This window comes from Mustela lutreola, chromosome 12 (genome assembly GCF_030435805.1).
Source record: "Mustela lutreola isolate mMusLut2 chromosome 12, mMusLut2.pri, whole genome shotgun sequence".
NCBI classification, from domain to species: Eukaryota; Metazoa; Chordata; class Mammalia; order Carnivora; family Mustelidae; genus Mustela; species Mustela lutreola.
In genome coordinates, this window is record NC_081301.1 from 23,213,262 (window position 1) to 23,225,774 (window position 12,513).

Below are 12,513 nucleotides of genomic sequence, written 5' to 3' on the forward strand. Positions count from 1 at the left end.
ATTCTGCAGAGCCCGATGGATTGCAAAGGACTTCTGTGTGTTCTCCAAAGTAGCAGGCTCCCCACTTCTGCAAAAACACCTCCAGGGTCCATCCCATGGGTGTTCAGCTCCAGTTTAAAAAAAAAAAAAAAAATCCTCCTTACCACTCGCTGAAATCCAACAGCCTTTGAACCTCCACCCCACCTGCTTCTCCCACTGGGAAGACACAGAATAAGTTACCCCTCTCTCCTAGGCACTGGCCTTTTAGGTATCTGAAAATAACCTCAGACTTTGTAAAAGCCCATAATCTCGGCTTTCAGCAATCCTGTGACCCGCAGAAAGCGTCTGGTCTCTGTCTTGGTGTCACTCTTGGGCCAGTTGCCCTGTTCCGTACTCTGTGCTTGACTCTTGAAAGCTACACCTACAGAATGTCGCAGGTCCTAGAGCCAGACAGTCTGGGTTCACAGCGTGATTCCCCCTGAGCAAGTTACTTCAGCTCTCTGCCCTCAGCTTCTTCATATATGAAGTGGAGGCGGTTGTCGTGCCCATCTTGGACGGGTTGTAAAGTCGGAGACGTTGTATGTAAAAAGCTTAGAGAACTGCATGTGGCAAGTGTCCAGCAGATGTTAGCACTGTTTTATGTGTCATCGTCATGGGCTGGATTCGGCCACAGATCTGGCCTGTCACGTGCTCCCTATGGCTTTCTGGGTTTCCCTTCTATTGCTCCTTGTGTCGGCTGTCACTCTTAGCTTCTTGCCATGCCACAGTTTTGATCAGAATCTCTTCTTGTCATGTAAGTCACTGTTAAAAAATGTGAAGGTTCTCAAGAGGCAATAGAAACCTCCTTCTAGAATGCCGTGAGTCAGATGCATTGAGGGCACCCTTGGGGACAGCAGCTGTACGCCTCCCAGCTCTGCTCCCGGCTCCTGCTTTTCTCTCCCTTGTCTTACCCCATTACCCTGAGAGACTGTCCAAGGCTTTCCTGAAATCACAGGGCATCACCTCATCTCCTTGTCCACAAGTCTCAGTTTTGTCTGGTTTTTTTGTTCGTTTGTTTATATTTTGTTTTATTTTTTTGTCACTTTCTAATTTTGTTTTGAATAGGAAATGAAGTGACCTAGACCCTTTTTTTTTTTAACTTAGGGAACCCTGGCTGACTCACAGTCCCGCACTCTCTCTTTTTCTGGAGCCCTCACAACCCTCTTGTTCTGGGCTGTGGTGGGGAAGATTGGGCAGACTCAGATTCAGATCCTGGCTCTATTATTTCCTACATGTGTGACTTTGGAAAGTTACAAAACCTCTGGTAGAATGGAATAATAATAGTGCCTGTCTTGTGGGATTGTCGGGGTTTAATATCGGTGGGTTTCTTGAAAGGGTGCTTGGCACACAATATGACGTAAACATCAGCTGGCAGTGGTAGCTGGGGACCACCTTAACAATTATTGCTGGGACTAGACTGAATTTATTTTACTACAGTATTATTTTTTCTTTAAATTGACTTATCTTTTTTTCCTTTAATAAATTTATTTTAAAAGATATACCTTAAATGGAAATCAAATATCACATGCCATAAAGAGAAGGTATACGTGAAAATACAAAGACCATGGGGCGCCTGGTGGCTTAGTTGTTTAAACATCTGATTCTTGATCTCAGCTCAGGTCTTGATCTCAGGGTTCTGAGTTCACGCCCTATGTTGGACTACACTCTGGGCATGGACCCTACTTACATATATATAGATATATATATCTATATATATGGGTGTGGGTGTGGGTGTGTGTGCGTGCGCTTGCATGCTCACCATAGAACATATACATTGCCTCACCTTGCAGCCTCTGGACCCAAAGCCTGGCACAGATGAATGTGTGCACACATGCTTTCTCTGTCTCTCATGAAAAGGGAGTTAATGTAGTAAGGAAGGGTTGTTAAAGCCATCCTCAACCCAATTCAAACTGTCCTTGACACATATGAAAAAATTTGCCTGGGAAGCCTGGGTGGCTCCGTCGGTTAAAGTGTCCAACTCATGGTTTCAGCTCAGGTCGTGATCTCAGGAGCATGAGATCAAGCCCCGTATCAGGCTCTACAGAGAGCACAGAGCCTTTTTTAAGATTCTCTCTCCCTCTCCCATTGCCGCTTCCCACTACTCGAGTGGGTGCTCTCTCTAAGAATACATAAATAAATATTTTTTTTTTTAATGCATTTCCATGTTATTGAATCCCCTGATTGTACCAGCAGCTCCCACACTCTGCAGGCCCTGCTCTGGGTCATTTCTGCTATTTTGTAGATGACTAACATCACCTTTGTCACCTTTTCTTTTTCCACAGCCTGCCAGGCTCCCCATTTGAAACCTGTGCTATGCTTGCCTCTTATTCTGTGACTTCTGGGTGCCAGGAAGCTTCTTTCAGAGTATTCATAGCGGTGCCACTCCCCCGTGTCACAAGGTCTTTCGGGGCAGCTGGACACGGTGACCTCCCTGGGTTGGGCTTCTCTTTCCCCTTTAACATTGGCTCTGCCCTTCCCAGCCCTGAGGTCATTCTCGAGCTGCAGCAGGCCTGGCGAGTGACAGATGATCTGTCCTGGAAAACAGCCCCTCTTCCCTCGTCTTGTTCATTCCAGCCCAGACAGAAAGGCTCTTTCTTCCATCCCAGAGGCCCTGCTTCCTCTGTCCACTCTTATGGGCCCTGCCCCTCCTGCTCCATCCTGATGACATCCCACTTCCCCGCCTTTTGTCGGCATCTGCTCGGAACCTGAGCTCCTCTGAGGTCTCCCTGCACCCCACGGGCCTTCTTTGTTTCCCAGAGGTCTTCCTGACTGAGCCCATCCCAGCCGGCCCCTTCTCCCGAGCTGCTGTAGCCTTCGCTATCTCAGGCCCTGGGGACTTAGCCTCCTGTGCACCCATTGTTGAAAACCTGTTCTTGTAAAAATCCAGGCCACGTTTCCTCCCTCTCCTGTTAGGAGCGCTCAGCTGACCTGCGCCCTTTATCCCCGAGGTCCCTTATCTGTTCCGTCGCCCCGCCTCTGGGTTGTCTCCAAGCCAGCAGCTTCCCCCCTTCCCTATTCTGAGAGTTGAGCTTTGCAGCATGCCCGGTTTGCTTTCTCCCCTACTGTGCATCTAGCAGGGTGGGCCTCCCTGCAGACGGCACCTGGCCAGAGTCCCCGATCACGGCTGTGCCCAGCAGGTGTGTCCACGTGCGGGGTCTCCTTGAGCACCTCTTCCGGCCTGTGAGGTTCTCCTGCGGCAGCATCACTTCGATTCGTGCCTTGTTTCATTCCCCCCCAAAATGTTTCTCTTAGTCTTAGCAATAGTCTCCCTTCAGGTTCACAGGTTTCCTCTTAGAGGAAAAAGACCTATAGGGGTATCACTTTTCTATTGAAAAAGCATTCTCCCGCACCTTCCATCAGGGATGCTTTCTCTGGGTGAAAAATTATTTTTCACATCTATGTATGTGCCACTTCTGCTACATGTGATCTGCAGTAGATTCACACTCAAAAACCTCAGTTTATTCATATGCAAAATAGACCGGTAATACCTCTCTCATAGGGTTTTTTTGAGGCCAAGCTAATGTCCATAAAAAGTACCATTTCGGGGCGCCTGGGTGGCTCAGTGGGTTAAGCCGCTGCCTTCAGCTCGGGTCATGATCTCAGGGTCCTGGGATCAAGCCCCGCATTGGGCTCTCTGCTCAGCAGGGAGCCTGCTTCCTCCTCTCTCTCTGCCTGCCTCTCTGCCTACTTGTGATCTCTCTCTGTCAAATAAATAAATAAAATCTTTTTAAAAAAGTACCGTTTCGTGCTGGGTGTACCCTGAGCAATAGCTAGTAGGCTTTAGTGGTTACCGCCCTCACCCCCACAGCCTGCAGGAATTTGGACACCGAGACTCGAGAAGTGTAGTAACTCACCCAGGATCACACCGTTGTTTAGTGGAGCTTTCTATAAACCAGGATTGAAATTCGGTTTTCACAGACCCCTTGCTCTTTCTGCTACACCCTCACTGCTTTGTGATCCAAACAGACCTAAAACCTAAATTTGATCAAGGCGTAGAGTCTGGTTCTCTTCAGCTTCACTGGGAGTCTCTGGAAATAGGGTATCTGCGGCTGTGCCTTGTATGGGCCGATCCCTTCAGACAGCCTTTCGCTTCAGTGGTCCTGTGGGCAGGACGCCTGGGCGTCTGTAGCAGAGACCCCTCCCAGGAGCTGCCCGGCTGTGATCTGAAGTCAGGCAGGAGTCCCGGGCCCGCATGCAGGTTGCAGGGGGCAGGGAGAAACTGAAGAAAGGTGCAGACCGCTGCGGCTTGGTGGGTGACAGTTTCAGGAAGCCAAGGCACCTTACAAGGCTTGTCTTGGGTAGCAGCAAGACTAGTGGATCCTTGCACCTTCCCATCAAATCTTCGAAGTTTATAGAGACCCTAACTGGGCTCAGTTAGGATAGGTGTTTCCAGCAGCACGTTACTGCCTTTAGGCTGTGTCCTCCAAGCAGCCCCTGGGAGCTGGAAAGGCAAGCGGAACCCACATTTCGAGGATCGGGAGGGGCCAAGGAGCCTCTGAGTACCCAGTTCGGCTCACGGTCCGTGTCTGCTCACGTCTTCTTGAAATGTTCCCTGACACCCTGAGACGATGAGTCAGGTGTATACCAGAGGGGGGTTGACTCTGCCCTGAGTTCTGGGGACGGCGGCTCCTTCCTGTCTAAGGGAAGTTGGGAAATGGCCACTAACCCAAACACCCATATTTAAGGTTTCCAAGTAAATTCTTAACGCCAGCTTTCGACCACACGCTTTAATTTCAAATACTCGCTGTGACGTTTGCAAATAAGAATAGAAAAGCTGTTCTAGACAGATCACGTGCATCTGTCGGTTTATAGCCCCTTTTAGCTGTACACAAATATAAGTTTTATGTAAGATGTTGCAACTATAGGCTTAGAGAGGGAAAAAAAAATTGAATGAGTCAGAAGTTGATGGCACTGCGATGGGATGGACAGCTTGGCCCTGAGTTTTGCTTTGAAGCTGGAGGCAGGAGCTAAGACAGCTGTGGGCCGGCATCAGGATTTGAAAGGGAGGATCCAAAACAGGGAGAGGCCGTGGGCTCTCGGTGAGCTTGAGGGGAACCACAGCGGCTCTATGACCTTGGGCAAGTCGCTTAATGCCTCTGAGGCTAGGGCTCTACCTTGGCCATCTGGGGAGTGTGTCAGCTCTGTGAGTTGTGGACAAAAGCCTCTGAGGGACTAGGGGATTCTGCTTGAATGTACAGGGAGGGATGTTCGTCTCTGTTTGGGGCCTTCTTTCGCTGGGATTTCTGTGGAATTTCTGATCACCCTAACTGAAGTTGATGGGGGGGGGGCTCATAGCAACCATGGTAACCTGACCCCCCCACAGTGAGCCTGGCACTGCCCACCATTACCTCCAGCCTCTGCCACCATCAGGGAAGCAGGTGCTGTCCCAGTCTATCCAGTGAAAACGGTGATAATCCCAAGAGGTTGAGAGGCAGGTTCAAAGTCATAAGGCTAACCGGTAGAGGAGAAAATGAGTCCAGTAGACTTCTGACTTCCCGCTGTGTGCTCTTAACCGCTGTGCCTTGAGACCTTCTACTCGAGTGGGTAGGGGATGGATGGTGAAGGAGAGAGGGTGGGTGGGGGTATGGAGAGCAGAGAAGGGGCCCGGGGCCCTGGAGCGGGCTTGATGCGGGGATTAGGGGAGGATGAGGAAGAGAGGTTGTTCCTGTGTCGAGGCACCATGTCTGAGGCCTCTCCTGTTCTTCCAGCAAGCGGACCCTGGTGATGAGGAGGCTGGGCTCTGTACTCAACCTCCGGGCTGCAGCCCCAGGCTGCGTGGAGAGCTGTGGCCTGGCCCCTGGCAGGCCCACTTTTATCCTTCTCTCCAGGAGAGGAGGGGAGGCTCCTCTCCTGCCCTCAGGGAGCAGACAGAGCTGATGGGCTCTGCCTGAGGCTGCCCGCTACCAGCCGCTCTCAGAGTACCTGGTGGGAGTGCGTGGGCTCTGGCTGGATGCCCCCACCCCCGTCCGTCCTGGTGACTGGTCCTTAGCACCAGCCCCATAGCAGAGATTAGCTCACACCCGGCGGTTCCCTTGCAGACCAAGTGTCACCAGTACTGGCCTGATCCTCCCGATGTCATGGAACATGGCAACTTTCACATCCGATGTCAGTCAGAGGACTGCACCATTGCTTACGTGTTCCGGGAAATGCTGGTCACCAACACTGAGGTAAGCCGCGCCCCCTGCAGGGAATGGGGGTGGCAGGGAGGGCATAGCTTAGAGGCAGGCTCTACAGCAGTATCCACCATGGTCCTGGTGGACCACCAGGGGCTGGTGCCTCCAGGTCTGTTCTCCATTTTCCCCTGGTGAGCCTCTCAGCCAGTGCACAGGCCGACTTGTGAAAGAACCAGCACCCTTGTTCATAGCACCACTGCTCACCGTAGCCCGCAGGTGGGAACGTCCGAGTGTCCATGGACAGATACATGGAGAAACAAGATATGGTCCGTTTATACAATGGAAATACTATTCAGCCTTTCACAGCCTTTCAAACAGGCTGATGCATGTTACAGCAAGGATGACCCTTGAAGACATTCTACTAGGTCAGACCAGCCAGTCACAAGAGGAAAGTACTGTGCAGCTGACAGAGTAGTGCAGGAGTCCAAATCCGAGAGACAGGGAGTGCTTGGCTGGGGGGCGGGGGCATGAAGAGTTAGTGCTTTCCGGGTCCAGAGCTGCAGCTCAGGAAGATGAACGACTTCTGCGAAAGGCTAGTGGTGATGGTTGCACCACACCGGGAAGTAGGTAATCCCACTGAACTGTACACCTAGTGCTTAAAGTGGTAAGCTCATGGTACATGTATTTTGCTCTCTGAAAGAAAGAAAAAGCCCATTTGTGGCCCTAATGGCAAGGACCATCAGAGCAAAAGGGAAGGAATCGCAGAGGGCAGAAGTGGGGAAGGAACCTGTCCTAGGGGCGTGGGGCCAGGGTTGTGGCCTGAGCCATGTCCCAGAGGATGGGTGCGTGCGTAGGAGGGTAGCCCTGCTGAGTGGGGCTTTCTGGGGGCCTCGGCAGGGCTGTGCATGGTGGGCGGAAGGACAGCCAGAGACAGGACCACTGTAACTGAGGCTGGGGTCCCCCTGCCCACCTTCTGGATGGACTCACCAAGGCCACGCTGCCTCTTCCACAGACTGGGGAGGAGCACACTGTGACACACCTCCAGTATGTCGCATGGCCTGACCACGGTGTTCCCGATGACTCCTCAGACTTTCTGGAATTCGTCAACTCTGTGCGGTCCCTGCGCGTGGACGGCGAACCTGTGTTAGTTCACTGCAGGTACGGTGGCCCTCCGGTGCTGTTTGTGTTCCCACGCACACCCCAGAGGGAAAGACCTGGAGAAAGTTAGCAAAGAGCACTCTAAATCCCACGAGACCAGAAGCCTTTACAAGACCCCTCTGCTTTACTTCTGCGCTTTCAAAAGATTTGGAATTTTATGAATAAGGTCCTGAATGTAGACCAGAAAAAGAAAGCTGCACCCTCAGCTTTCCATCTGTCCTTGAGCCTCTGACCTTCACAATAGACGTGAATGAGAGTGGGGTACAGCTTGCACTTAAAGCTGGGTTTCTCTTCACGGGTGTTGAAGCCCCTGGCCTCAGAATATACGAGGAGAGCCGTGCTCAGCCCGTTCCGAGAGCACGCCCTGAATGTGCGTTTCGTATTCCTGAAGGTCAGGGGAGGAAGGCTCTGTCTGAGTAAACGTGGGAACTGGCTGGGAGTTAAGCTGGGCCTAACAGAAACACTGCGTGAGCAAATCCCAAGTCTCTGCTTCTGTCCCCCAGTGCTGGAATAGGGCGCACAGGTGTGCTGGTCACCATGGAAACAGCCATGTGCCTCATTGAGAGAAACCTGCCTGTTTACCCACTGGATATTGTCCGGAAAATGCGAGACCAGCGTGCCATGATGGTGCAGACATCAGTGAGTAGAAACCCATTGATAAAAGTAGTAACAGTGGCCAATACTTTCTGGCTGCTTGCCCTGGGCCAGGCCTGCGTGAAGGGCTTGGCGTGTTCAGAGACCAAGGCTCGGGGCTCTGTATCCCTTGCCCAAGGTCACAGAGCTAGTCAGGGGCTGAGTGACCCCAAAGCCCACCCTATGTGACCTCTGTCTTTTGCTCCCTTCCCCTTTGCTGTTTCCGTCATGTGGTTCCTGCCAGCCTCACAGCCAGGGAGCAGCCCTGGTTGTGTTCTACATGCTTGAGCCACTGACCCATCACTTATCCATCAGAAGTAAGCAAAGTCCCCCGAGGGTTTTACTGCACCTGCCTGTCTGTGGGTGAGCCTTTTGGCTCAGTGGACATTTCACACAGCCCTACTCTCTCCTCCTTGGGCTGTCACCCACGTGCATCACACCTCAGCCAGTTACACTGCAAGTGTCTCCCAAAGGAAAGCTTGTGGGTTTCCCCTTGAACTTCAAGAGAGGGGGGTGGGGGGATATAGAAAAAAGCACATGATTCAGGCTACCCCACATACTGGGTGACCTTTGGCTAGTCCCTTAACCTCTCTCCAAGCCTCAGTTTCCCCAGCTTTTGTAAAATGGGGACCATCCCACATTCATTTAGAAAATGGCACACACCAGAGAGACCCAAGCTTGTATGTGATGGGAAAACTGGATCAGTCCGTTAAAAACTTCAACAGTAATGAAGTCTAGGGGGAGTCCGGGAACTCAATGGAGGAGTATCAAAAGCAGACTTTGGAAAGTCAAGGAAGGCTTTCTGGAGGAGGTGGTGGAGTAAGCAAAGAAAGGAGTGGGAATGCCATGTTGCAGCCAGCTCTGTGCCCTCACAAGCTCATGGACAGAGTTTCTAAGATTTCTCTAATGATCGTGAGCTCTTGTTTTATATTATACTTGGGAAATACAATTAAGAGGAAAAGATCAGGTTATTAAGACTCTCGTTCTCTGCCCTGGTTCATGTTACGGAAGCCCTCACTGCCGGTTTACCATGGTTTTTGTTTTTTGTTTTTGCTTTTAAGATTTTATTTATTTATTTGACAGAGATCACAAGTAGGCAGAGAGGCAGGCAGAGAGAGAGGGGGAAGCAGGCTCCCTGCTGAGCAGAGAGCCCGATGCGGGGCTCCATCCCAGGATCCTGGGATCATGAGCTGAGCCGAAGGCAGCGGCTTAACCCACTGAGCCGCCCAGGCGCCCCTGGTTTACCATGTTTACAGTGCATCTTCCGGGTCGATTTTCCCAGCTGGTAAAGCACCATCTCAATGCTTTCTTTCACCCCATACACTTCACTAAATAAGTTCCATAGGTGTCAGTTAATATAAAGAACCACATTCTGCAGAGCAGCGTTCAGTGGCCCTGCCTAAGACAGGGTCCAGGCTCCTTACTGTGGCTCAAGGCCCCCACATGCCCCAGGCCCGGCCACCAGTGCAGCCTCTCCTTTCCGGCCAAGTGTTCCTGGCCAGGGCGCTGAGCCCTGACTCTGCAGAACAGAACGGGCTGCTTCCTCCCTCGGCAGGGGCATCCATGACACTTCGCCTGTCACTGTCTGGGAGCCCCCAGCCCTCATGATGCAGGAATTATGGCTGCACGGGGGTCTCTGCCCCGCCGTGTGTCCCTAGCAGGGACCCAGGGTCTGCCCTGGCCCAGAGCCGGAGCTCAGAGCACTCAACGAGCGGTGTGAAAGACCCAGCATGGATGCGGTACGAGGCCGTGTTTCCGGAGCCACAGGTGGGCTGACAGGTTTCTTTCCTTTTCCTTTCCAGAGCCAATACAAGTTTGTATGTGAAGCGATCCTTCGTGTTTATGAAGAGGGCTTAGTCCAAATGCTGGATCCCAGTTAAGACAACTGTGAAACGTTCATTCCTCCTTCCCAAGGGCGTCCTCCGCCAGGCCAGACCTTCTCTCCGGAAGCAGCAAGAGGAAATCTGTAGGCCGTGGGGAAGGAATGAGCACATTTGAACCCAGGCACTTTAAAGTTCTCTAGAAGAGGTATCATGTACAGAGGAACCGTGTAGATACGCATGCAGTTATAGCAACTCTTAGGCCCGTTCGTCCTCGAAATAAGCAAAAGGGGGATCTCAGTTCGGGGCCTGTCCTATTGCCTTCCTCTCTAGACCTCACCGTGTTCCTGTAAACCATCCTTGGGCAGTTGGGAGGGGAGGCCAGCCACGCTGTTGACCTCCCAGAAACAAGAGTGTGTGGCTACTTGGAGTTGCTAGGGCGTTTGTGTGTATGTGTTTATAGGACTCTAAGGGCTGAGCTTTCTGTGCTTCGGGGCAGAGCGGGAACCGTTGGCATTCACGCGCCGCTGCCAGGGGAACCCTTGATGAAGGTCCTCAGAGGCAGGCTGGTGGGATTGCAGGCCGAGGGGCAGGCGCCACCTTTCCTGCCCCGCCTTCCTCTGCCCCATCTCCCCGCCACTTCCCGTGTTTCTGAGAATCATGTCCAAAATGCCCCGCTTGCTCCCCTGCATTAGTGACCCTCTCCAGGGGCTCACACAGTGCCTGGACCGGGTTAGTCATGTGAGGTCAGGAGAGCTTTCAGCTGAGGCTCTGAGAACGACGTCTCCCCGTGCGTCCTGTCCGTCCTTAGGAGTGGGGGCCTTCTGGCCTCTGCTCGCCCCTTTGCTGTATCTGCAGAACCCAAGACTGGAATTCTCGACTACTGAACCTACTACGTGGATTGCTGCTACTTCAAGCTATTAAACTTGAAACATTAACGATTTTCCTGAGGGGAGATGGGATATCATCTAAATATTCAGAATCTTTGGCCCTTCTGAGGAAAGATCTAGTCGTGGAACCATGGGAACCCCAGCTTCTAGAGGGTTGTCCGCGGATGTGTGTGGATGTGTGTGTGTGCCCATGGTAAGTGTTTCTCAGGATTCCGAACTTGATTCAAATTACAGTTGAGTTTCTATAAAGAATGAGTCTCTGTATAGAAGAACAAATGTGTGCATTCACCCTCGGTTAGAATGGTCTCCATTTCATTTCAAAGGAGAGGATCAGGCTATCTAAATATAAACACAATTTGATGTTAATTTATTCTAAGTGCACCCTGATTTTGATTGTTCTAAAGAATTATGCCTTTGTTCATACTGTGTTAAATTTTTTAAAAAATTTGTGACAGGATTGTAGCAAAATTATTATTTAAGGAAAATAAATTACATAAAATTTTTAACGTGGTATTTTTAAATAGCGGCTTTTATGTATCCAGAAGGGAGAGGAAGCGCAGCCAGTTTCTTCGTGGGATTTATAGGAAAAGGATGCTTTTATATCATAGTGTGCAGAAGTGAAGCCATTTTGATGGTTCGCAAACGCTGGACCATTTGAGTCGTTTCCTGGTTGCAAGCTGGATACAGACCTAGATGATGGGAGCCAGGTTTCTCAAGGTTCTTTATCTCCACACTTAGCTCATTTGGTTACATACTTCCCACCTGTCCCCCACCAGTATTTTACTGCTAAATGGCAAGGGTGGAAGTGAAGTGTTACGTCATGTCATAGTCCACTACTCTGAGACAGGAGACCATCGAAGCCCCATCTTTATTGGATTCCAGAATGAACCCGGAAAGATTGCAATTATGCAGTTGGAGATTTGGTTCCTGGTCCCACTCCTCAATAACTATCTCTTGGCCTAGTCATTTTGGAGCAGTACATCTCTTTCTTCTATTTCCTGTAAAATAGGAGAAATAGTTCTGAGGCTATGGGTTGAATATGAGGACGGAAGAGAATGCTCTCAGCGGGAGATTTCATCAGCTGGTAGCTATCTGACACTGCTTACAGGTGCATTACTTGGAAAAGTTAATGTACCAGCCATTAGCCCCAAACCAGAAGCAGAAGTATATGGATCTTTCCACAAAAGAAAATTTCTTTTGCTGAGAACAAAAGGATAAATGAATATCCTCCTACCAGTGCCTTTCTTCAGTCTGGACTCAAAAAACATTCTACCAGTTAAGTCCCAAAAAAGGGGAAGGTAGAAAGCTGACGTCCACATAAATGCCATCAAGATTTCTAGCAAGACATTGCTGTTTGATAAAAATGCACCAGCACCCTGTGTGCAAGAAGCTTGAGAAGACTAAATGTGTTTGGAGAGTTGTGTTTTTTTTTTTCCTTAAAAAAAATACTCAATATAGTTGCAGAAATGCTGTCATTATTGTATATAAATTTCTAAAAAGCTTACCAGGATTGTAGCTCACCTTTTTCTGCCATGGTTCAGGCCAGTGGTCCAGACCCAACAGATGTTACCAGCAACAAAATTCATGAAATACTGGGGAAGAACAAGACAAGACAATTATCTAAAGGGGCAAAATACACGAGTAAATATTACTGCAGACACAACTGATTAAATCCTGTGCCACCATATTCCTGCTTCAGTGCTTCCTACATTTAAGCAATTATACTTGAGTCTTTTGGAGTCCTAAGTGAAAAACTTCAAAACGGAATATTTTGCCTGGAAAATTGGGCTGAATGTGAACAGAAAAGACATTTTACATCTGCATTTTGTTCTCTGGAAGATCTGATCAGACCCACCAACGTGCTGACATAAGAAGGGACGT

At 50.2% G+C, this 12,513-nt stretch overlaps 1 protein-coding gene across 4 annotated transcripts in view; it reads left to right on the forward strand.

Annotated features, from left to right (window-relative positions):
* The window catches only part of PTPN3 (protein tyrosine phosphatase non-receptor type 3), a 111,213-nt gene extending 100,075 nt beyond the window's left edge, over positions 1–11,138 (forward strand). For all 4 annotated transcript variants that reach the window (XM_059143169.1, XM_059143168.1, XM_059143171.1 and 1 more), the window contains 4 exons: positions 6,057–6,185; positions 7,144–7,289; positions 7,793–7,928; positions 9,725–11,138. In XM_059143169.1, coding sequence (XP_058999152.1) covers positions 6,057–6,185; positions 7,144–7,289; positions 7,793–7,928; positions 9,725–9,802 — 489 coding nt within the window. In that variant the 3' untranslated portion in view covers positions 9,803–11,138. The remainder of the gene's footprint in view (positions 1–6,056; positions 6,186–7,143; positions 7,290–7,792; positions 7,929–9,724) is intronic.
* Positions 11,139–12,513: the final 1,375 nt, after the last annotated feature.